This window comes from Pectinophora gossypiella, chromosome 7, assembly GCF_024362695.1.
Source record: "Pectinophora gossypiella chromosome 7, ilPecGoss1.1, whole genome shotgun sequence".
NCBI lineage: Eukaryota > Metazoa > Arthropoda > Insecta > Lepidoptera > Gelechiidae > Pectinophora > Pectinophora gossypiella.
The window spans coordinates 2751175-2777128 of NC_065410.1; the positions used below are offsets into that span (position 1 = coordinate 2751175).

The window sequence follows — 25954 nt, forward strand, 5'->3', positions numbered from 1 at the left end:
GTAAGTAATCACTGACACTCCATACAAAAATCTTGTAAGTGGTAGCGAGACAAGACAATACACGCGCGCTCTCTTGCTCCTTAACGGCTTACGGCCGTTTACAGTGAGACCCCGCTTGGGGTGTGGTGTGGCAGTGTTCCCGAATAATCGATTATTTACGTCGAAATAAATTATGTCAGATTATTTAGGGCCTTAGAAAATAATCGATTATACACCCGATTATCGGGCAACACTGGTAAATCTAGCTCGGCGCCCCCGATACGGATTGGTGCGAGGCGGAGTGTCCGTTTTATACGTAGGATTATTCCTTATTCTATGACCTCGTATGTATGCCCGTATACTTATATCATACCCCAGTATGATTAGAATGAATGCAGGATAGAGATATAGTACATCGCCTAGTGCGAGAGAGACGGGAGATACGTCAGTCTAATCTCATTATGCTATAGTCCGGCAATCTCGTGCGCGACCCTCCTGCGGGGCGACAGACGGTGGCGGGGACGGGGTAGCTAAGATGTCAGCGGGTAGCAGGTGGTGTAGCGGGGAAGGGAAACGCGTGCATCTGCGCGTCAAGTACGGCAGTCTCGGCCGCGCAGCCGAAGCGGCAACACGTGCTTGATAATCTGTACTACTTTGAGGGCGACGCACACGAGATTAATATCTGAGGATGAGTGAGGCGATCTCAAGACAACTTAAGGAGGTTGTACATAAATAATTAATGAGCAAAACACGGAGAAATCAAAGAGAAGTGACGAAGAATATCAAACGGAGAGTGAAAATGAAAGCGATATGGAAATTGATTTATAATAAAACAATCTATTAATATTTTAGTTTTCCTAATAATTGGTCGTCAAGCATAATAATAAAAATAAAATAAAATAGTTCTATCTTTTTATTCACTCCTACATATATTACGTCACAAGTAAGTACAACTTATTGCAAGATTTATCCTGGCACACTTCTCTACGTGTGCAGCCGTGTTCTAGAATGTCAAGATGATGACGCGCTACCCCGTCCCCGCCACCGTCTGTCGCCCCGCAGGAGGGTCGCGCACGAGATTGCCGGACTATAGTGCACTGACTGCATAAACGGATATTACTTTCTACAAAAGCAACACGTCTGCATTACTTCTCATACCGCTGTGGATAACAAGAAATACTCGAGTATGTCTATATAAGTCATTTATTTTATACTGACGCCTTTCTGGGTCAAAGTATTGTCTTCGTAAGTTTCTAGTACATCCGCCAAGTGCTCGTTGTCGCGAGGTTTCTTGAACTGTCGCCGTTTCTGGGATACTTTCTTTCTCTTTGGGACGACGGGCTTCCTCGGGCCGTGGTCTTGCATAGATTTAATTCCTTGCTTTTCCAGGTACTCCTCTATTTTAGCATCGTCCATCGCGTCTACCGCTGTAGCTCGCCATAGCTTCACAAATTCGTCGTCAACCTGAGAACAACACAATACTATATAACAGGCCACTGCTGGGTGTACACCTCACTTTCACGCCATCCTTTCCGGTCCTGTGCAAGTCTCATTCACTGCTTTCCTACGTACCTCACAATATCATCCGACCATCGGGCTGGTGGTCAGCCTCGATATCGTATACCATTCCTTGGTCACCATTCCGTAGCCGCCTTAGTCCAGTTAAAAATATTATAGGAAAAGCAACTTAATTATATAAAATCTTTTTGCAAAGGTCGATATACCGAAACCGATTTCAGGCGCCATTTTTTCAAGATGACGTAGTTTTGTAAAACAAAATAGGGGTGCGTCTGGCAAAAAAAATCTTAAATTGACTTTAGTTGACCGTTGAAAATAGAGCTGTGCTTTCTTAGGATAAGTACAAGAAAGAGTTAGAGCTAGTAATGGAAGTGGCAAATAAGTTACAATTAAGTATGTGTTTGTCCTGCCAGAATCGGCACCAGTATGACTATACGAAATTGTACTTTTCGTACAAATGGAACTCCATGACTTTCTTTTAGACTCCATGTAAAACCCACAAGTTCATTCCATGTAGAGCCAAGGGTTTTAAAGTTACATTAATATTTAAGGAAATAAATAATTATAAAGGGGCGTCACGAAATTAAAAAAAAAATGACACTGGGTAGGCCTTGCTACTACTTATAGGTGTTAATCTGACTGTAAACTTACGTCTAAAGTAGCAGTCTTGTCATTATAGAAGAGTATTTTCTTCTTATCTGTGGGTCGTGTGATGTACAAGATCTCATTCGCTAAATTCTTGAGTGCCTTCTCGCAATGAGGAAGAGATTCCTGAACATCTTCAAGCAATATGCCACCTAAACCTTTCAAGTCTTGCTGTTTTAACAATCTGTAAGGAGAACAAAACCACAGAATAAATAATAGTACTACGTTGACAAAAGCGCTAATTACGCTTGCCAATCCATCGTGCCAGATGCGTCAAGGTCACGGGCTTGCCGATCAGGATCGTGTAGTCTAATAGAAAATTGGTGGGGCGTATCTATGGTAACCACGGTTACGCCCCATCTTAGGCATATAAAGATGCTTTACGTTACGTAAAAGGCATTCGACATAATCGTCCGGATTTCTGGTAGTTTTTATGTATCACTATATCTAAGTTTGTACTTATGCCACAGCGACTGTAACCTGGAACCTGATAGACGGCAGCAGTAACTGTCAGTACTATTCAGAGGCGGAGGAAAGGAGTCCTAGTACGGCTTTGAAATAGACTCTGAGCGCCATTGCACTCGCGTCAGACAGAGTACTGCGGGGCGGAAGGCAAGAGGGACACCACTGCCCTATTTTTCCCTAAAAAGTAGCATGGAGAATGCTACTTTGACAAGAGCGTGGCTCTTAAATTGGCGATGACTTTACGCACATTGTAACGGAGCCCTGTGTAATGTTTGTTTATTGACAATATTCGACTGTCACTTATTGACCTTTAGTTTTTTTATGAGTGGTTTTTGCTCGTTCTACTTAGTCACGTTTAATCAGTATTGACTGTCGACCACAATCTCACTGGTATAGATTGCCCGCGACAGCTGTGCCGCGTTCTGTGATAGAAAACGTGTTGCGGGGTAGAGAAAGCGCAATCATCGGGGTACTATACTTATACCATAAACAAAAATCTTAAGGATATAGCTAGTAGCTACCGCTATAGGCAGATATTATTAAACAAGCCTTGTACAGATTTTTCGTTTAACCTTCTAATTTCATGGATAACAGACATATGCATCTTTTATATTTGTTTTAGGGTATAAATGATGACCCTTGTTATTACACCCAGGCACAACACATCTTCCACCTATTAATCATCATCATCAGCCCATTAACGTCCCCACTGCTGGGGCACGGGCCTTCCCTATGGATGGATGGAGATCGGGCCTTAAACCATCACGCGGGCCCAGTGCGGATTGATGGTTATTAACGACTGCTAATGCAGCCGGGACCAACGGCTTAACGTGCCTTCCGAAGCACAGAGGAGCTCGAGATGAAAACTATTTTTTTTTGTGGTCACCCATCCTATGACCGGCCTTTGCCGAAGTTGCTTAACTTCAACAATCGCAGACCGAACGCATTAACCGCTGCGCCACCGAGCTCCTCTCACCACCACCCATTAATATTTTGATCAAAATAAACAGAAGCAATATACCTAGCTAGGTAGCAACATAATTCTACATAATCAGATCCAAATATCAAGCAACAATTATTTTTATATATGCTTCTGCTATTACATCAGAGTAATGAGAAAATGGGTAATTATCACGTGAAATCTGGACAGCGCAATCTATTATTTTTTGGGATCGTAGCCTTGAAAGTCCCTCGTTAAGTTGACGAGCGAGATGTCTATTTGATCTGTCCAGGTTAATTTCATTCACTCATTCATTTTAAAACTGACAGGTGTCAATGATCCGTCCCTATCTTTTTCGGCGGATAAGAAACAGACAGGTAGATTACCTATAACTTAAAATAAAATTAGGATGTGTCTGCACTTTATTAGCCTTAAAATAAATTTTACTCACCTGAGCAATGATTTCTTATCTTTAATTTTATATACAGGCTTAAAATTATATTTTCCATCTGGCGTACATTCTATTTTGGGATTGTTTTGTAAAGCTTCTGTTTGTAGCCACTGAAAAAAATATACAGAGTATACATAAATATAATAGAGATAATAAAACCTAACTTGTATGGAGTAACTTTCGGATTTGATTTCTGTAAAAAATCTTTATTTTCTTTCTATTTTGACATGAAGAAATTATACCGAACATGTGCGACACCAAAACCAAATATTCGATTAAACACGTATGTCGAATATTCGGTTTTCGTGCCGAATACCAAACGAAATATTCGGCGCTACGCTAATTTTAAAAATACACAGTTCAATGCATATTACGTTTTTCTTTTAATCCTTTATGAAATACCAGAGAAGTTAAGCCAACAAACCTGCTTGACTTTATTTCCAACGTCTAGCTGATTAGTCTCGTCCAAGACTTCGTCCAAGGTGAGGGGATGGTCATCTCCGTCTTGATGGCGAGCTCTCATGTGTCTCACGATCCTAGCCAGTACTCCGAACCGGTATGATGAACTGCCTGACATAGTTTTGTATCTGGAAATATTATTATAAGTCTTAAAAGCAATAATTGGGTAGTATCCTAGGTCAAAGATAAATTATTAAATTCTGAATATTAGTATTCATTTTTTAAGATTTTTATTTAAAATTCAATAAAGACAGATTTAAAAGTAACAAATTCTTTTCTATTTTATCTATTAACTTATTTATGAATTTCAATCCAGACAAATGTAATAATAAGTTCGATATTTTATCACATTTTCTATAACGTCACAGTGTATTTTTACAGTAATTTCGTGTTTAGACGTTTAGGAAAAAGTAACTGATTTGTCTAGTTCGAAACTAGTCTATTCTATGCTGACTGAGAGAGAAAAAGGAGTTTATTTTTCCAAGTATCATGAAAACTTTTTTTGGTACACAATTTAATTGGGACCCATATTCAAACATTACCTTGAGATTGTATTTTATAGCATTACAATATGTGTACTATTGATATATCTATTTAAATAAATAAATATGAAGAAATATATGGACAATGGTGATCGAAAACCCATTAAGGGTAGCTGCAAATTATCTTCTGATTGCTCTGGATAATAGTTGCTATTGGTATATGTGGGCCGTTTTCCGAAACTGGATGTCTGGGCGCCTATTTTGCATAATACCTGAAATGGCTGGATCTATCAGTCCTCTCATATAATGGTAAATAGTTGTTTGAATGTATACTTACGTCGAGGCATCCAGCTTCGGTGCTGAGTTGACTGAGCTGGAAGATTTCGATTTCTTCTTGCTGTCATCTTTGAACTGTGAATCATCTCTTTTCTTCTTTTCAATACTGGAAAATATTAAAATTCACTATAAATAGAAACTACTTAACATTTTTTTTTATTTCATTATAACTTAGTATAGTAGTCCTCATTATTGCAGAAATAAATAGAGAACAAATATAAAAAAAATATATATTTTTAACTAATTTTATTGAAAGGTGTAAGGAATAATTTTCTTAATAAAGATTCTATTACCATCAATTTTTTTAACTCCTGAAAAAAATGATTAACTTTATTTATCAATTCCTCTAATTTAGCTCTTTAGCTAAACTATTGTCATTAATTAGGTACATTTGGACAAGCTTTTAGTCATATTATCTACATATACATACATAATAATGATTTTAGTTATCTGTGATTCAACCAAGATCTTCTCAAGTATTGTTCAATATCAATAGTGTTGTGTGCTATGATATTGATTGATAGATAGTAAAAAATTTAGAAATAAAAGTTAACAATGTAGTTAAAATGATGATAGAGGGAGCCCTGTGAGTTGGTTATTTTATTCCTGTGTTCAGGTTGTAGGATAGTTAAAAAAATATAATCAAATCAAATACACTTTATTGCACAAAACTTAATTTCAACAATCAGACATAACACATGGATACAGTACAACTGGGGCGGCCTTATTGCTCTTGAGCAATTTCTTCCAGGCAACCGCTACCAGGAAATAAACATTTACTACACTTGGAATGGGGGATGGTGTAACAAGAATCAAATATAAGTAAACTAAAGTTAATATAATAAATACTCTATACAAGCTCATGAAAGTTTAGATTAAGAATAATAATGTTTGATAAGGGTAGTATCATAATTTATTATAGTTATTAAGAATACTTTCATGTTAGTCTAAGTTGCCCCCTCGGGCATGTGCCTGTATGGTAACTTATAGTTGAAAACAAACAGCTTTTATATATACCTATAGTAGAGTAATAATGGGCTGATGATGATAATGATAGTAGGGTGTAGTTGGACTTTTAGTGAGGACTGAGGATAGTCAGTTAGTGCAAATGGAGCAGTTGCACTATGTATGTTATGTGGGTATGTGTGGTAGGTATGTGGGTTATTTATGTTAAATTAAAATTCGAAATGCGATATAAACCACTTTCATTGCACGTGACTATGGCAAATAAACAAGTTATATATGTTATTCAGATATTTATTTTCATATTGGGAGTTAAAACAAGCCTGGTGGTATAATAAAACAAAAGGATTGTTCGTTCTCATAATGCGATTGAGTTAAACACGTAGAAAAAAGAACACGTAGAAGAGAAAGTTCATATAAATGACTGTGTCTAGCTAGACAAGTCTCCAGTTAATTTCTAGTCCCCCTCCTATTCACTTCTTAACTTTGGTCTTGCGCTGTTCGAGCTAACAGCAGCGGGGGGACCGTCGCGACTGACGGTTTGTTTTTATAGTTGTCAAGCAGTATAAATATACAAGTGGTGCGAGTATGTGTACCTTGGAGTTGCAAGTGCCTTTTTCTTGAAAGCCTCCCGTTCCCGTAGCAAAGCCGGATCCATGTTTATTAGATATAACGCTAAAGGAACCCACGAAAAGTAAGATTATTCTGTAAACAACTATCTATTACCAATGACTATTTCATTATGCTTCGCGAAATGGATCAATTATTTTTCTTTCTCCTTAGAAAAAAAATTGCAAATGTCAAGTTGATAGTAGCGATGGGCGTTATTAACCATAACTGGTTATTTATGCAGTTACGAGCTCGAACAGTGATCACTCGTTTTCCACTACAACAAAAACTAGTGATATTCATAACGCCATTTAAACGATCGAAATAGGCATCAGTCTTCAATAACTCTTTTAATCACAACGCCATAAAGTTAAATCGAATTCACTCTTATGTTTAAGGCATAGCGTCGATGTTTGGCTACTTTCACTACTCACGCAAAATCACTGGTTTTACAATATTCGTAATGACAAGATGAAAACGACGTTTTACATTGACCACCTTACACATAGCTTTGACAACGTAAAGGAGTAAAACGAGTAATGTAAAACGCGCCTAAAAAAAAGGATCGCAACAAAATCGATCCTTTCTTTCGTGTATTAAATGAAACACGAGCGTAAGTGTGAATGAAACAAGTATATGTTTTACTGATACACGATACGTGTGCGTGAAGAAGAATTAAGTTATACTGCTACCTAACCAAACGATTTTACGTTACAATTATCACGTTTGCTTCAGAACGTTGTGAAAATAACTAGTTATAAAAATCACTAGTTAAGAAACTAGTTATTGGAAATCACATAACGCTTACGTTACGTTATCTCAAAAACCGATAACGACCCATCGCTAGTTGATAGGTAGTTGTTTTTATAACTTTCCTAAAAAGGAAGGCAACGAACAGAACAGCCATACAGCCTATTTTCCCTTTTTTGTTATATTCTTAGATAATTTAGCTAGCGTCTGATTTGTTAGTAAATATTAGAAGTAAATCCGTGTATCATATTATTTCTAGTTTTTTTAAAGGTTTGGGCCAAATACCTAATGCTTAAAACTTGGCTTATTTTTTTTTTGTTTTGGTTTTCCCCGAAGGGTAAGGCAAAGGGAACTATGCCCATACAGCCATGTCTGACGTATTTTTTTTCTTGATGATTAATGAAATGATGAAAGGTGATGATGATGAAACCTAAGCCCCCACCCTCGGAGTAGACTCCTACTCCGAACCCCAAACGAATTAACTCAAAAGTCCGCATAAACTTTTGAGTTATGAAGCGGCTTCCCGGCACGAAGCGAAAATAGGCAGATACACTTTGTTCATTGAATACTCCAATATAATAACACTCGCGAATGTCTTCCGACTAACTTAATGCGATCATTAACCACAAAACACCACTTCGTATTAATTATTTAGATTACTCAATGAAGAAAGCAACTGTCCCGTTCCCGTTTCCCGCCGAAAAGCCTAAAACTTGGCTTAAAATTATTTAGTGTTGATATTATAAAAAAAATCTACCAAATAGTAATAAATTGTTACAACATAAACTTTTAAAACTAAAACCCGACTATCGGAAAAATATTTTCTTTCGTAATTTAAAACTTAACCTAAAACAAAAACAATTGACCGTCGCGAAGTGAGTCCATTACATTACAACAAGATAATATTCATTTTGCGCCCTGACAGTCAATGTTGTATCTACTTCTCTTATTCTTCTCTCGTGTGGGTTGTGAGAGTGATATTCCCAAAGTGGGAATGTTCCCATTGTAAAAACTCTTTAATACTAAAATGCTTTTCTTTTTCAAATTGTTCTTTCTTGCACTCTGATCTTATTTGCCTAAAGGTTATCTAATGAAGTACTTGGGAATGTTTCTAAAGCATCACTGGTTGTGGGACCAATGGTCGACCTCATCAAACCTGGTGTCAGGGTCAGATACTTAAGGTACTATTGAGCCGCCAAAGGCCCCTGACATGCCTCGTGCAACGACTACATGCTTTTAAGTAAATAATAGTCGAGACCGACTGCTTAACGTGCCCTCCAAAGCACAGATCATTATTTCGGACAATCGGTTGATCAGCCTGAAATGTCAAATATAAGCTGTTGTCTTTTGGTACTCTAGTGGCCAGGGGGGATAAAATGGCCACATCGAAGCAATTCATCTAAGAAAGCAATATTGCAATTTGACATTTGCGCATATAAAAGTATAAGTAAAGATACCCTGTATGTATGCAGTATAAGTACTTATTTAGATTGATATATCTCTCGTCTCTTTCGTAGTCACATGGTTACATATGATCATCATCATCTCTCTAGCATTATCCGGTTTTTCACAAGGTCCGCTTACCTAACCTGAAGATTTGACAGGTCCGGTTTTTTACAGAAGGGACTGTCTGACCTTCCAACACGCGAAGGGGAAACCAACCCAATCCAGGTTACATGGTTACCTATAGTTACAGAAAAAATTTCGATCTCGTGTTAATGTACCTACCTCTAAGACCTACTAATGAACCTTACGGTCATACACTATGGTCATACATAATAAAGAACCTCGTGTTAATCGATAAGAAAGTTTCAGTTGGCGACCGAACGCGGCGAATCAAATCATTCGTAGGTGCGTGTCACTGAATTTCAATAGCGTACCTACCAACTTCGTTACAGCTTGAAAATAAATATAAAGGTGCAATAATATAATAATAATGTGTTTTCCCAATAATAATTTAAATTATTCATAAGCGACACGGAGACAGAATACCAGTATCTATTGTTAGGCTTAATGACATTAAGAAACATTTGAATCATAATATCGCCGACAACGACCGCGAAAACGAGTTTGGATCTCATTACCAGGCACGGACCCAGGGAGGGAGTGAGGGGGTCAGGCAGGCCATATTGCAATTAGTGGCGATAAATAACTCGTAAATACATAAATGAGCCGTGGAACCCCAGTTAGGAAAATGCTTGACTCTCACTGGGAACTTGCAGGTTTGAATCCCAGCATGAGCCTAAACTAATGATTTTCGAATTCATGTTTGGATATTTTGGATCTTAAAATGACTATCAGGTACTCAGCGGTAGAAAGAAACCATCGTGAGGAAACCCACATACTCGACAAATGTGTTTCGGAGGTGGAACCTAACTTGTTTTTTTCCTTCGGGTTGGAAGCTCAGAAAGGCAGCCTTCTGAAAAAAACTGGATCTATCAAGTCTTCAGGTTAGTTAAGCGGACCTCGCCAGGAACGGGGTGACGCTAGGGAGATGAAGATTGTGGTTTTAGAGGAAAAAAAAAAATGTTGAATAGAGTGGACACGATTATTCGGTAGTATTCATTATTTGCTCTAAATACACTTCACTTCTTTGTTTTACAATATATTTGTATCTAGTAACACCTTAATGGCCAGTGATGTGGCGTTCCTGGGAATATTCCCAAAGTGGGAATGTTCCCGTTGTAAAAACTCTTTAATAGTAAGGACATTGGCCGTTTTTATTTTTCGAATAGTTCTTTCTTGTACTCAGCTCTTATCTGCCTAACGATTAGGTTAAAGAATCTCTCTTTCTATACTGCTGGGTATAATAGCTGGTTGGTGTAAGCATTAAAACAGCATGGCTTCACAGATGAATACTGTATTATCTTTGTAAACACTATTGTTAACACGTCATAAATATATAACGAAATTGTATTGAGGTTTTGGATTCATTAATATGATATTACATTGAGAGAGAATGAAAATATCGATGTATGACAGACAGACATGGTTGCAGAGAGATAATAGGAAGAAGTAAAAACGTCACATAGTTTGACATTATGGTAAAGTGTTGCCATATTTAACACGGAACGTTCTCAAAGTGGGGACATTCCACAGAACGGTACATCACTGTTAATGCCCCCCTAAAAAGTATCCCTAGATCCGCTCTCGCTCAATACTTCGTGCGAGTTGTTGTCTCGTCACAAGTATTTATCCTGTGGCCGAAAGCGAGCGGACGTACACGAACGGACGTACACCGCGGTATGTTATTTTCCAATCGCTATTTTTTTAATCGCTATTTGTATTTCCAGATTATTTGTTTATTTTACATACTTAATATAAATTAAGAGAAAACAAATATATGTTACTCTCAGGCATCCTAACTCTTGTTTATCTACTTTCTTGCAATAGTTCCAGTTTGTAATTCGGCCGGTAAAAATATAACACACTAATTATTAACTAGACAGATCAGTCAGATTTGATTAGTACATTAACTACAAACCTATATTTAAAAATATGTCAAACTTACTAGTTACTATGTAGATATTTGTCAAAGTTGGCCCCCCTCTATTCTATGCGATCGGTACTTAAATTTTCCTTTTACTTTTCACTGAATTTATTTTGATACAACGTAGGATACGACGCTTTGTTCAGCACTTATCTGACTTCTATCTTAAATATTAGTTAAACCTTTATCAAAATCCACTTGAGATATAAATGCCTACTTACAAGGAATGGCTGAAAATTAACATCGAAGCCTGACAACCCGATTACTCGAGCCATAGAGGCGGCCTATCGGCTCGCGACATCATACACTTCCCTTAGGTAACTTCAGGACCAGTGATGTGCAACGGTACATTCCCGGGAACTCCCGGGATTGTTGCCAAAGAGGGAATATTCGCGTTAAAGGACACTAGCTTCTTTTATATTTAAAAATGTTCTTTCTCGTACACTGGTCTTATCTGCATAAAGGTTGGGTTAGGTTAGGTTAGTTTTTACGTCCGCCCTGTAGTTCCGGGCGCAAGAATAGGGCTACGGTACCCCCTGCCTGTCGTAAAAGGCGACTGAAAGGGGACACTGGAGACCGTGAGTGGTAAGGGCGGGGGCCCGAACCACTCAAACAGGATCTCCGGGATGGACGGCAATGCGATAGATATTAGTCCTGATCCAAATGCCTACAAAACTAACATACAAGTTAAGCAGGCACACACACATACACCCCCAAATTCTAACACATACACACACACACACACACAAAAAAGGTTAGTTTTTACGTAAGTTTTGCGCCTTCTGCCGAGGAACGTTCCCAAAGTAGGCACATTCCCAGGAACGGTACATCATAGTTTAGGATCCTGATACCGACGCCGCCGGCGTGGGCAGTGTGAATTTTGCAATAGGTTAGACCTCTTTCAGAGCTTATCGCTAACAGCCTCTACTTACTAAAAATGTTGATTCAAATTCAAAAATATCTTTATTCAGTAGGAACATAGTTACACTTTGACTCGTCATTTTTTTACATAACAAACGTCGCAACTACAGTTTCTCACAACCTATAAGTATAGCCGGGGAAAAGAATATGCAACAAAAACCTCGCCACAGGGCCCTAGATGTTCTTGAAAAAAATGTCCCCCTGAGTCGAGTTTTGTGCCCATCTGGGCATCCTCGGACCTGTTGTCTTAAATTTTCTACCGGGGGTGATAGTCCTTAGTACTCCGTACTTGTCCGCCCAAGAGTAGTTAACGACATCTGAGGCATACCTACAGTACCTAAGTTATGTAAAAAAAACTATTACTTAGTTGAAAACATTGGTTTGGTACATACTAGTAAGACTTTTTCATTAGATTTAATTGAATTTTGAGTAGTTATTAGGTATAAGTACCTAATAATAAAAAATAATATTATAATATTATATTCCCAACCTCCATTTCTATAACAGTCATACTGCGCATTTGGGCATCATTTTTTTTTTGAGAGTGCTGAATCAATTTTCATTTTAGTACACCAATATTCATAGTTGCAATATTAATAATGTATTCATAGCTGATATGGTAGATCTAATAAAAAATACATTTTTTATTCACAGGTAATAATGTGGCTCGACGGGTTCTACGTATTTACAGCTTGTTTAGTGGTAGTGTGGAATAGGTAAGTTGTCGTTTAATAAAAAAATAAATAAATAAAAAAATGTTTATTAAATCACAGATATTTACTACAATTAAGCACAAAATACATAAATATCTTTAACTACTTACCGCAATATTTTACTCTCTACGAAACATATAGGTACGTCCTTATGTAGGCACGAGTTGAAAACTAGATAATACGCCTCCATAGCTTACAGCAAGCATATCGCGCGCGACGCGATACAGGATCTAATGGAATCGGCGTATTTATCGCTTAGCCAGTAGTTTTGCTCATAACGATTTCGTAATGATTATATAATTGGTTCAATATTTAGTTGGTATTTAACGAATTACTTAAGTCAATCACTTAGCATTCTCTATTTGTATTTACCCATCTTAATTGTCAAACGTCAAACTTACCGGTTCGTAAATTTTACTGAAAAATATTGTATCTCTTCTTCTATCGTGTGGATTGTGAGGTGAATTACCAACCCCATCAGCCCTGGTGTTTGGGTTATTACTGAGCCGCCATAGGCCCCTGACATGACTCATGTAACGACTACGTACTTACATCAGTAAGTAATAACCGGGACCAACGGCTTAACGTGCCTTCCGAAGCACGTTCTTTTTTTACTTTTTGGCCAATCAGGTTGTAACCAAACTAGGGATCACAAAGTATTTTTTGTGATATGTTTCCACCGGGATTCGAACCTGGGACCTCCGGATCGTGAGCACAACGCTCAACCACTCATACCTACAATCCTGACAATCTGATTAAGTACTCTATCCATAGAGGCGGCCAATTAGCTAGCGAAAAGAAACATTTCGCCGGCATGGTCGTCATTATCCTTCATTCGGCGTCTATCGGCCCGCTAAGGTCGACGAATTCTTTCCACCATAATCCTCTCACACAATGTCCTGTTGTCTTGAATTTTGTGCCGAGTGAGAGCCCTCAGCGCTTCCTATTATTTGTCCTGCCAAGTACCTAGTTAATGCCATCTGAATCTGAGCCAAACTGCAATAAGTCACGTTAAAAAAAGGTTTGTAAACTCGCTTTACAACGTGCCCCGTATCACATGCGGCATGAAACTATCCAGTAGGACCTACTAATTGCCAACAATTAGCACAGGATGTCACTTTGGGCTGATTGTCTCCGATATATTCTTCTTAACAATAAATACCCTGAACCGAAGTTCGTACCGTTACAATTACATACAGTTTTTTACATTTTTAATGCTCTGAGTTGCGTTGTGCGTTTGTTGTTTGCAGTTTGAAGCACTAATTGTAACAAGTGGTTAATTACTTATTGTCCGATGATTGTAATTCTTACCTGCGAGTGTCCATTTAGTGTCAATTTACAATTCGCGTATCCAGGTCTCTGGACGATTAAACCACTCTTGGTATTGAAGTTTTGATGGAACGATGAACCGCAAGGTGATAGGTTAACTAGGGTGTTAGTGACATCGTAACGAATAATGAGGGGGTTGATTCAGACCATGATTCTGAGTTAAAATCAAGTGGAATTTTCCGTCGCAAAATTCATGTTTTTTTTAGTTTTTTTTAAATTATTTTCAATTCTATACTTTTGCGATGGAAAATTCCACTTGATATTAACTCAGAATAATTAGATGAATCATCCCTCTCAGTATTCGTTACGATGACACTTACACCCCGTACAAGTACATACGGTAGCCATATAAGTAGGTATGGGTGTTAGTGACACCGTAACGAATACTGAGGGGGATGGTTCAGACCATGATTCTAAGTTGATATCAAGTGGAATTTCGTGTCAAAAAATTCATGAAAATTTTTCTTTTCTTTTTAATTATTTTCCAATCCATACTTTTGCGACGGAAATTTCTACTTGATATCAACTCAGAATCATGGCCTGAACCACCCCTCAAAGTTTTCGTTACGATGTCACTAACACCTGTATAGTCCATATATATAAATCCTTATCGATTTTACAGACCTACTGTACCCAGGAAGTTAAGGCATTTTTAGTTTTCATATTATTTTATAAATTTTAGTCTGTGCTGTAACATGAGTACGTACCCACTTGCCCAAACAGTGCGTTGATAAGCTGAATTTATTTATTTTATAAAAATGTACGAAATACCAATACACAAAATTATTGTTTTAGCGGGGTCAGCAACGCAAACGAATCAATTGTATGGAAATGGCAGTGTGAAGATGGAAAATGTAAAAAAATACGCAACGATCCCAAAAGCGCAGAGCCCGCTCTCAGCTTAGAGGCATGTAAAATGTTCTGCAATGACCATGGTAAATACATAAATATTTTATACCGTAATATAAACAGCCGGTGCTGACTCAAACACGCTGTTCAACTGCGGGTTGGTAAACCACCACGATAGGAGTTCCTTTCTTTGGACCCGATCTCCTTATACCACAGAGAATGTAGAAAAATATTGAAGCTCAGTAGGTGGGGACAAACAGGTGGTACCAGAGCGGGAGCTGAAACGAGCCGCATTTTTGGAAACCCAAATATTACAAAAAATACCAGCCCCGTAAACGCTTTATATCGTGTAGGCCTACTCATAAACAGCCTATACGTCCCACTGCTGGGCACAGGCCAGCCGGAAGGGGTATGGAGCATACTCCACCACGCTGCTCCACTGCAGGTTGGTGGAGGTATTTTTACGGCTAATAGCCGGGACCAACGCCATCCGAAGCACGGAATCATCTTACTTTTTCACACAATCAGGTGATTCAAGCCTGAAAAGTCCTTACGAAACAAAAGACCGTCTCACAAAGTGATTTTGACATTGTCCCCATCAGGAATCGAACCCGGGCCTCCAGATCGTGAGACAAACGCTCTAACCACTAGACCATGGAGGTTATACTACAACCGTTGTAGGCCTACCGTCTGCGTACAGTTTGAACCTCTCTGACAATATTTCATTTTTAGGTCTCCTATGGCCGATCCCGACCGGGTCGACAGACCTCGGCAACTTTTTATCCAAGTTGAATGTAAACAAAATCAAAGTGCACATCGAGAAATCAGGAAAGTCTAATGATTTGATGGACGCTGCTGGAGAGGTGCGTAACTCTATATTATGCTGATGACTGTTATTGGCGCTTGCTATCCACATTTCGACTTTAACAAGACTCGACTAATATCGTGGGTTTCGCTTGACCAATGTCTCTAACCGTAGAGGCGGTCGATTAGCTCGCTTTAGAGCCCAGGAACAGGAAAACAGTGGTCGAAGTAATTTCCTTCAGCGCTTATCGCAATCGGCCTACTCTGGACCGGTTCTCTAAAAATAATCGTCTCAGACGACGCCCTGACTGGACGATGAGTACCCCAGATGGACGTGGTTCAAGAGTGTTGACATATTTTTTGCGGTGGGTGAGAGCCCTCAACGCTCTTCAATTGTCTGGACAAGGATTGCCGAAGACAATATCTTTCTTTCTTTCAACAATGGATTTATTTTCAGAGATTCGAAAGTCTGGTCAGGTTGGCAATTCCCAGTGGATTGACACCAGTTGCAACTGGCAAAGCTCTGGATGTATACCTCGTAAATGAAAACCCTGACATGGCAGGTTAGTATGACTTCATTCTTCGGGCCTTGAACAAATTGCTATGCCTTGACTCTGACATAGGTATCATATTGTATTGTAAGTACTTAAGTACCTGTATATTGCAGTACCTGTGTATAAGCAGTTCCATGCGTTCGCATACCAATCAGTTCATTATCCTTATACAAGACAGAAACGAGTCTCAATGGCTACTTATACTTAGAAATTATGACATTCGACTTAAGAGGAACATTTTCTTGAAATTTTAATCAGAATGTATCGTAATATTTCACGTTTTTACCGAAAACTTGAGTGACTGCACATGACCAAAGAGGACCAAAAATGCTGTCTATGTAAATTCGCGTTCATTAATTTGATTTTAGTCTGTATTATTTTACAAAGTTGCCACTTTGATTAATTTATTCGTATCTATATAATCCCTAATGAGCACTTTTGATATAAAGTCCTAAGATGAATGGACAGGTCACCAAAGCGTCTCGCGTAGGTAGACCCGATCACTTTGACGATAAGGATTGCATAGTGTTTCTTGAGAGAAGTATGATGACAATGATAACTAATATTGTTATATTGCAGAGTTTTCTTTAGACATGGATGAGAGTTATGGTCTGAGGGTGTCTGCGGCATCTAACGATAGAATTAATGCCACTATAAGCGGCAATACATTCTTTGGAGTCCGTCATGGATTGGAGACTTTGTCACAGTTGGTGGTATACGATGATATTAGAGATCACCTATTGGTAAGTTAAATTATAGTTTATTAGGATTTGTCATCATCATCATCAGCGATATTTAGATGAATTGTGATTACGAAATTCAATCTGGCTCCATGACAGATTTAGGGTTTCAGAAAAACACCTAGTAACGAAGTAAAGGGGTTGGCGGAGGTCCGTGTTGCTTTATGAGTAAAGGTATTCAATTTAGGAACCTTTCTGAGGCCTAAAAAACATTTTTATTTCAGTCTTTCATCCATAGGTACATGTGTTAGCTGTTTAGGCCTAAGGCGGTTTCCGATATTTTTGTAATTTTACGTTTTCACTTGTCATTATGTATTTGAAGGTAGTTCATTTGGGTATATGACAAAGCCATCATTTTTGTCGCGCATTCGGGTAAAGAATCAAAGTTTATATTTAGAAAGGTGTTTATTGGTCAATGTCCTTACGATAACCACTGTAGATTATTATCATGCAGATTCGACAACCGGTTAGGGTTCATTGATCTTTGTAATGTATTGTCAGATATTTCAGTAGGTACTTATCTACCTACTACCTACCTACTGTGCTAATCTGCACCTAAACTATTATAATATAGAGCTAACTTTAAAAAATGGTTCAATAAATATACCGACTTTTTATTTTTTTTCTCCTACGTTATTCATGAGTGCTATCTATAGTGCTATTTTGATAACCGAAGACCATAGAATTCATAAGCATTTTACGAGCACACTAAAAGCGATAATGGAGATTTAAGTTTTATGGTTGTAGGTACACTTAAGTAGGAGGATTTAAACAATACTTTGGCAACATAGAGCAACATAGACCTCCACGGACCTTTGACAACATAAAGCAACACGGACCTGCACGGACTGACAACAAACAACATTTGATTTTTTTTACGTTTTGTACCTAAACTTTATCGATGGAAGATCTCACTCTGGTTTTATCCGGCTGGTTCGTGCTTCCATCATCATATACGTACCTACTTACCTGCCTAATTAACCTTACATAATCATACCTTTTTCCCATTGAGGTAAGAAGAGACTACACACATCAATCGTTTCATACACGCTCGCCGCGCGGGTTCAATAGATCTTACTAAACGTTTTCTAAGGACATCTCCAATTTGGTCAGCTCTCTTTCCTTCTATTTTCCCTCTATGACGTTTTTAATAAGTACTTAAATAAGTGGATATAAAGCAAGAAATAAATCTTAAAGCTCTATCTGAAAATCTCTAATTTTAATTATTATTTTTTTTATAAAATTTCAGATCGTGAGAGATGTTAACATTAGTGATAAGCCAGTATATCCATACAGAGGTATCCTTCTGGATACTTCTAGGAACTACTTTTCCGTTGAATCTATCAAATCTACTATAGGTAAGTTGAGGAAAAATAATTTAAACCTTAAATATTTTTTTCACAGGGTCTTACCTTACCTGACCTGAAGATTTGACAGGTCCGGTTTTTTACAGAAGCGACTGCCTGCTAGTTTGACCTTCCAACCCGCGAAGGGAAAATCAGCCCAATACAGGTTATTTCTCGGGAATGTGGGTTTCCTCAAGATGTTTTCCTTCACCGCTGAGCACGTGATAATCATTTATGATCTATATAGATATGCGTTTATAGAGAAGTTATTTTTTTCTTACGAGTGTGCGGCAGTGAGTAGATGTGTGCTGTATGTGTATACCTGACCTCCAACAAAAAGTGGCAGAAAAATGTAGTGTAAAGCTAGCCCAAAGGCATCTCCTATCTATAATTTCTCAAAAAAAGTCAAAGTGTAGTATAATATGTGTTATCTACTTACTTCAAAAAAAAAAAAAAAGAATTTCGTTTAAAGGATTTCTTTTTAATTTTGCAGAGGCTATGGCTGCCGTGAAACTCAATACATTCCACTGGCATATTACTGATAGTCACAGTTTTCCATTTGTCTCGGGCAAGAGACCGGAATTGACCAGACTGGGTGCATATTCGCCCAGTAAGGTAAGGCGAAAAAAATAATTCTTATCAATATTGCCCATACGGCGCATAAACGGCGGATAACGAAATTTTATGCAATACCTAACCTAATGCATGTTCGACGGAAATGGTGCGCAAAATCACAAGTATTTCGAAGATAACTTGCAAACGCTTAGCTTATAAGGAAAAGTATACAATAGTCAATATATCTAGTCATATTAAGATTTATTTTTTAAGAGCTGTTTTTTTCATACCCCCATACCCCCTCCGGCTGATTGAGGGGCGGCCTGTGCCCAGCAGTGGGACGTATTTAGGCTGTTAAACAACAACAAACAAACAAACAGCCTAAACAGCCACATAAACATAAACAGCCTAAATACGCCCCACTGCTGGGCAAAGGTGGCCCCTCTATTAGTGACTAGATGGACAAATCTGCGGCAGAAGTTGCTCTTTGTTTTACTTATTGTAGATCCGCCGCGAATGGCATTAACTACTTGGCCGGAGGAAGTTATAATGACAACTCCATTCCATAGCGATTCGTAAACGCTGATTCTCCAAGTCGACTCTCAGTTTTCAATGTTTTTCTTTCCAGGTGTATACACAGAAAGCGATCAAGGATATTGTCAAATATGGCCTGGAGAGAGGTGTTCGTATTCTACCAGAGTTTGATGCGCCGGCGCACGTCGGCGAGGGCTGGCAGGACACTGACCTCACCGTCTGCTTCAAGGTATCATTCAGCCCTTGCGGCACAGCAGCCGCACCGCGCGCGGTGCGAATTATACCGCGGGCTTCCGCCAATAGCCGTACAACGTCTATATCTATGTAGATAGCATTCGCTACGTTTATTCTATCAATAATCAGTAAACATTTATTTGCTTAAATCATGGTATTTTAACATGGTAATATTAAAAATAAATACCTACATAAACACAATTTATTTATTCAAACAATACCTACATTATGTTTTGCTTATAAAAGTAAGCTTGCAGTATTTATTGGAGTGCTTCGACACTCAATATAATGCGCGCTGCTAATGTCAAATTTATTTTCATTACCTTAATAAGAGTTCAAAAAGAGCCTGTAACCCACTGGGCTTGTTGATTGATATTTTCCTACCTCACTATTGATCAACAATAAATAAACAATAGTCCAGTCAGGCATGAGTGATTTATTGTGTATTTACGGGTATCTGTCTCTAGAGAGACGTGCCTATTATAGGTACACTCTTTATGTTGAGTAGCTAATTGTACAGAAAGATATTTAATGCGAATTTATACTTACTAAACATCTAATTTTCAGGCGGAGCCATGGAGAAGTTATTGTGTCGAACCTCCCTGTGGACAACTTAATCCCGCGAAGGATAAAGTTTACGATTATCTAGAGGATATTTATATGGATATGGCAGGTACCAAGCTTTATAATCAAGAATTTATAGATAAAATAATAAGGTATTTTCTTCTTTATATTGCATATCAGAATTCGTGACTTGGCGCTTGTTTTCTATATAGACGCGATAAGAACCACGGGTTTCGAGTTTCCACCAATAGATGCAGCGTATTTGTCAACGTAGTCCGTGACACAAGGGCAGATATTACTTCAAAGAAATGACAAAGTCAAAGGATGTATAAATAATACTTACTTAATGTATTACAGAGGTATTCGAAACTGATATGTTCCACATGGGAGGTGACGAAGTCAGTGAAAGTTGCTGGAACTCTTCTACCGAGATACAGAAATTCATGACTAACAACAAATGGGGTTTGGACAAGACCAGCTTCTTAAAGCTTTGGAATTATTTCCAAACAAAGGCACAAGATAAAGCATACAAGGTAAGATGATTCATGTTCAAAGAACCACAAGTCGTGAAAAGTCAACTCGCACACTTAGTAAGTAATTGAGTCCTAAGATGGACATGATGAACATGATGGAGCTGTGTATATATACGGTGATGGAGTTATCTTATTAGCTCATAATAAATAGTAAGGAGGAGATAAATTAACACAATCCCCACTTTTACGAGCACGGGATGTAAAGCCGCTGAACGCATTATTAGTTTTAAATTCACTACCATTCGAGCAGAGCAATGGTCAAAATGAACGAACCAGTCCCCGTATATCACATGCGCTGCGATAAAAAATAAACCGATTCTAAGTACTGGTAGAATTATCGCATCGCGCGCGATCTGCGAGCCGCATGCTGCGAATATAGAAGTTTGTAAAATTTAAATTATGGTAAAAGATATCTATCTGATGGATGTTCATTTTGCAGGCCTTCGGCAAGAAATTGCCGCTAATATTATGGACAAGCACGCTGACACAATACAGTCACGTGTCGGAATATTTGAACAAAGATGATTATATCATTCAAGTAAGTGTTAAAATGTGTGTGTTTGTTATAATAAAATTATAATTAAAAAGAAGCGAGGAGCTATTATACGCAGGTGTAAAATGTTGACTTTGTGTTGCCATAGAAATGTCCGTTGCGGATTTGCCATAGAGCAACACGGACCTCCGCGGATCGGGGATATTTGCCGATTTAGTGAATTCGCAAATCAAAGCGGTCGCTAAAGCAGCAATGGTTACCAATCTCAGCAATGATATGAAATATACATTCTTATCTTTGCATCTGATTCCACAGGTATGGACTACGGGCGTCGACCCACAGATCAAAATCTTACTGGAAAAAGGATATCGGCTGATCATGTCCAACTACGACGCTCTTTATTTTGACTGCGGGTTTGGTGCTTGGATTGGCTCAGGTAATTTACAGGACAGCTTAAAACAAAAAAAACGCTTGGCAGTAAATGTTATCAAGTTTGCATCCCCAAAGAAGTAGACCACGAATAGGCAGATGTATATAACATTACAGCCACTCCTAGCCAGCAAGATTGTTTGTAAATTAAATGCTTAATTTGATTAATACTTTAAAACATGTTAACTTTGCTCGAATAGGCAGTACTAGTAATTTGATCACAAAAATAAAGTCGATAATCAAAGATGACATTACATGATTCTCGTATTTTTTCCGAAGTCAGTGTATTTTACGATAAAGTAATATTTTTTATAGGTAAGTATAGCTATAAAATACTAACTGAAAATATTTATGTGCAGGCAATAACTGGTGTTCGCCGTATATTGGATGGCAAAAGGTTTATGATAACAGTCCAGGGGAGATCGCTGGCGGCTACAAAAGTCAAATTTTGGGTAAGTTGCATAAATAAATCCGCAATAAATTCGCATTCGATTCACATACACGTTTACTAAGTTATAAGATTTAATTACCTAAATACCATTTTTGTTCTGTCAGTACATTACCTACTACGTAATAAAAAGGGTCATCATTTATACCCAAAAACAAAGATAAAAGATTCATAGGTATGTCTGTTATCCATGAAGGAAAATCTGTACAACGCCATCTACGTACATTGTTTTTGGTACCCTAGTCTGGAAAGTCCCTCATTACATACATATAACGACATTCGGTAAGGAAACCATAAAAAAAAAATATCTGAATATTATCCACCAATAAAGTATAGTGAGCGCTTGTTGATCTTGAGCACTTCGGATAGATAATATTATAACGTTAGTGCCAATATTCATTGCCAAATGTCGAGATTGAAACGCTTCCGAGCGCACTTATGACAACTGGTTCTTCAATTATACCCTACCTAACACAGTTGGCTCAACCAGTGGGTACTTTTCATCTTGCAATGGATGTACCTCTACCCCAGTTGGGATGTAGTCGTGAGCTTATGTCATGATTTTAGGTGGAGAAGCAGCTTTGTGGTCTGAGCAGGCTGACACTGCCGCATTAGACGGAAGACTGTGGCCCAGGGCCGCGGCTTTGGCTGAGCGTTTGTGGTCAGAACCGGAGACTAAGTGGGAAGAAGCCGAAGAACGAATGCTGCACATCAGGTGATTTAAAATTAACAAACATACATGATGTTTGGGCCTTTTCAGACCCTGCATTGTGACCGTCTATGATACGAAGTCCAACCTAAGATGCACAGAATACTGATGAGTTTTTTTTGACGTGACTTTGCTGATTGACGTTGTTTTCGGTGTAGTATTCTCCGTGCTACTTTTTTAGGAAAATATAGGGTTTCCCTCTTGCTTTCCGTCCCAAAGCTTCATGGCAGATGATCAACGAAATAATGGTTCAAAATGTTGAAACTGGCACAATCCAAGGACTCCAGCTGTGGGTTTTATGTTTTATTTTCACTGCCAGCTAGTCCAGGGTTGATGATTGAAGAGGCGCAAAATTATCAGACCTAAAATACTAGTTAATTTTAGTTTGAATCCAAAGACAGTTCTTTTAAAATCTTATCATTGTCAGAAATATGTAATGGCTCTAATTGTCTTTTATTCTTATGAATACTTAATACTAGGTTTGATGATGTTAGCGATTATGAGCCTTCCGAAACCGACATGAGACGAGGATGATAATTTGTAATTATTTTTTCAGAGAGCGTCTTGTCCGTATGGGAATCCAGGCAGATACGCTGCAGCCCGAGTGGTGCTATCAGAACGAGGGACTATGCTGACACAGACATAAACGCTATAGCAGCTCTGGAACTGTTCTACAGCTGCACATTTTTTTCTATTATTTACTACATTTCTCATTATTCAATTTCTTTAATAAAACGAAAGTGTCTTAAACGAGTTCAAAGTCTGCATGGTTACGATATCGCGCGCGACGCGAAGTATCTCCTGGGCTTCGACTAAGCTGCACGACGTTTATCTGCGGAGACACCAGTCTCTGCGCCTATTGGTCAAAACCCGCGGTAAGTATACATTGCGCAAGACTTCCTATTGGATGCCCTGTCCTTTAGCTTTATGCATCAATAGATGGCCAGAGTGAATAAAATATTCCATAAAGTCGTAAGTAGATTAGTATAGGTTTGATTCGATAGTCAACAATGACACTGTCGCCACTGTCCTCACCTCACCCTGTCACCCTACCACTCCGTCACCCTACCACTCTGTCACCCTGTATTTTTGCATTGAATCAGAAGACAGGCTTTTGAACTCTCCATGTAATTTACTGTGATTACGATATTGTGACCTTTTTCATTAATGAGCACTCTATTTACTATAAGTAATTAACATGACTTTTAATATGACGCAAGAAAATGTGATTGTTATCTGAGATTACAAGTACGTTACGTAGATTAAGTACGTATATTAATTGATATAATAATATACCTACTCAATAGTTATGTAAGTTATTGAACTCAGTACATTTCTTAATGTACATTGTCACATTGTGCTTTCGGACTTGTATTTTTCGCGTGTTCTTATGAAATAATGTCAAAATCATAATAAAAATTATATTCTAAGTATGTAAACCATTGTTTAATTTATCAAATAGACATTTTGGACCATTATTATAAAGGCTATCTATATTAAGGATTATTTGTATTACCTATCTACTTAATTGGTTCCCTAAGATACATGCTTCCCCAGGGATACGGGTGAAGACCTCGACGGTTGCAGAGGCGGGGATGGAATCATCGGTACGGTAATGCAGGACAGAAGGAGCAAGTCACAGGGACTGTAAGCTGGAACCTGACAGAGGGCAGCAGTAACTGTCAGTACTATTCAGAGGCGGAGGACAGGAGTCCTAGTAAGGCTTTGAAATAGACTACTCTGGGCGCCATCTTACTCGCCCCAGACAGAGTGCAGCGGGGCGGAAGAGGGAAACCACTGCCTTACTTTTCCCTAAAAAAGTAGCATGGAGAGTGCTATACCGACAAGAGCGTGGTTCTTAAATTAGTGAGTGAAGGCATAGGCTTAGCCTAGTTCGGGGACCTCTGTTTAATTAACCGTTGTTGCTATCGGTATTTATGTAATTGCACATGATGTTATTACGTCTAAGCATTGTCGTTCTCTTGTTGTTTGTGCAATAAAGATTTATTTTTAGACGCATTTCTATGCTGGAAATCCGACAAATACTTATCGGTAAGTAGCCCAGTTGGTGGAACGCTTGCCTCTTACTTTGAGGTCGCAGGTAGAATCCAACACAGGGCTAAACCAATGATTGTCGAATTTGTTTTCGAATTTATGTTTGGATCATAAATGATTATCACGTGTTCAGCGGTGAAGGAAAACATTGTGAGGAAACTCATATTTCCAAGAAATGCATTTTCGGAGGTATGTGAGGTGTTTATTGGGCTGGTTTTTCCTTCGCGGGTTGGAACGTCAGACAGGCAGTCGCTTCTGTAAAAAACCGGACCTGTTAAATCTTTAGGTTAGGTAAGCGGACTCTGAAAAACGGGATAATGCTAGGGAGATGATGATGACTTATCGGTAGGTACATCCCATCGTCAAACTTCGCTTTAAAATATAAGAAAATGTGTGGTGTAGTGTACCTAGTCTGTGCACTAACATAAGGTAATTACCTACCTGCCTTATTAGGGCACTGTTAGGGCTAGCAATTATTTAAGTATATAAGGGCACTGACCGTAATAGAACCAAGAATTTCTCATGGTATTTAATAGGGTTCAAAACGGTCTGAGCCCTGCCGGCCATGCCTGATGATAAGTAGCATGCATGCATGGAGCTACACTTTTTTTTTACTAAGAATGCGTGAAATAAGAAATAAGTGGACCTAACTACTTGCTCATACTTACGTTACTGCAGTTCTTGCAGCTGTCGTAAGTATTATATTCTAAGAAAATCATGTCTTGGTGATAACATATTGCGTGAAGCGTTTTGTAAGTATTCTTTCATTTGTAGGTGCAAACATGGTTTATCAGTATTATGCGTGCTGTAACTTAATGTAACTTCTACCTGGTTACCTATTGAAAATTGTGTCATTCGATAAGGTTTGAAGTATATAAGCCAGGTAATATAATTTTGATTTTTATATTGTAGTGAACATCGAAAATGTCTGCCAAAATAGCATTACTTTTTTGCCTGCAAGTTTTTCTGACGAAGGTACGTTTTTCTAATTTATAACATAACACATATTATTGCACACACAGGAAATACAAAATACAAATAAAAAAAGACATAGAAA

The 25954-nt window shown here is 38.3% G+C and overlaps 2 protein-coding genes across 2 annotated transcripts; one reads left to right on the top strand and one right to left on the bottom strand.

Moving 5' to 3' along the window:
- Nucleotides 1–1164: 1164 nt before the first annotated feature.
- On the bottom strand, nt 1165–6974 carry LOC126368220 (general transcription factor IIE subunit 2). Its single transcript, XM_050012124.1, has 6 exons — nt 6835–6974; nt 5277–5381; nt 4423–4585; nt 3999–4108; nt 2149–2326; nt 1165–1443 (listed from the first exon to the last, which is right to left on the bottom strand). The coding sequence occupies exons 1-6, from the start codon at nt 6894–6896 to the stop codon at nt 1183–1185; spliced, it is 879 nt and encodes a 292-aa protein (XP_049868081.1). The 5' UTR covers nt 6897–6974; the 3' UTR covers nt 1165–1182.
- LOC126368176 (chitooligosaccharidolytic beta-N-acetylglucosaminidase) lies at nt 6831–24281 on the top strand. The gene is made up of 16 exons (XM_050012065.1): nt 6831–6932; nt 12663–12724; nt 14846–14985; nt 15632–15762; nt 16161–16266; nt 16837–17000; nt 18247–18355; nt 18837–18958; nt 19527–19661; nt 20234–20339; nt 20588–20763; nt 21203–21301; nt 21572–21692; nt 22045–22137; nt 22701–22848; nt 23399–24281. The coding sequence occupies exons 2-16, from the start codon at nt 12669–12671 to the stop codon at nt 23475–23477; spliced, it is 1785 nt and encodes a 594-aa protein (XP_049868022.1). The 5' UTR covers nt 6831–6932; nt 12663–12668; the 3' UTR covers nt 23478–24281.
- Nucleotides 24282–25954: the final 1673 nt, after the last annotated feature.

Coding starts and splice junctions, on each gene's coding strand:
- LOC126368220 (XM_050012124.1), bottom strand. CDS start 6,896: ATGGATCCGGCTTTGCTACGGGAACGGGAGGCTTTCAAGAAAAAGGCA. Junction 5,382..6,834: donor AAGGCACTTGCAACTCCAAG/GTACACATACTC, acceptor AATATTTTCCAG/TATTGAAAAGAAGAAAAGAG. Junction 2,327..3,998: donor GATAAGAAATCATTGCTCAG/GTGAGTAAAATT, acceptor TTCTCCTTACAG/ATTGTTAAAACAGCAAGACT.
- LOC126368176 (XM_050012065.1), top strand. CDS start 12,669: ATGTGGCTCGACGGGTTCTACGTATTTACAGCTTGTTTAGTGGTAGTG. Junction 16,267..16,836: donor TGAAAACCCTGACATGGCAG/GTTAGTATGACT, acceptor GTTATATTGCAG/AGTTTTCTTTAGACATGGAT. Junction 21,693..22,044: donor TGGTGCTTGGATTGGCTCAG/GTAATTTACAGG, acceptor ATTTATGTGCAG/GCAATAACTGGTGTTCGCCG.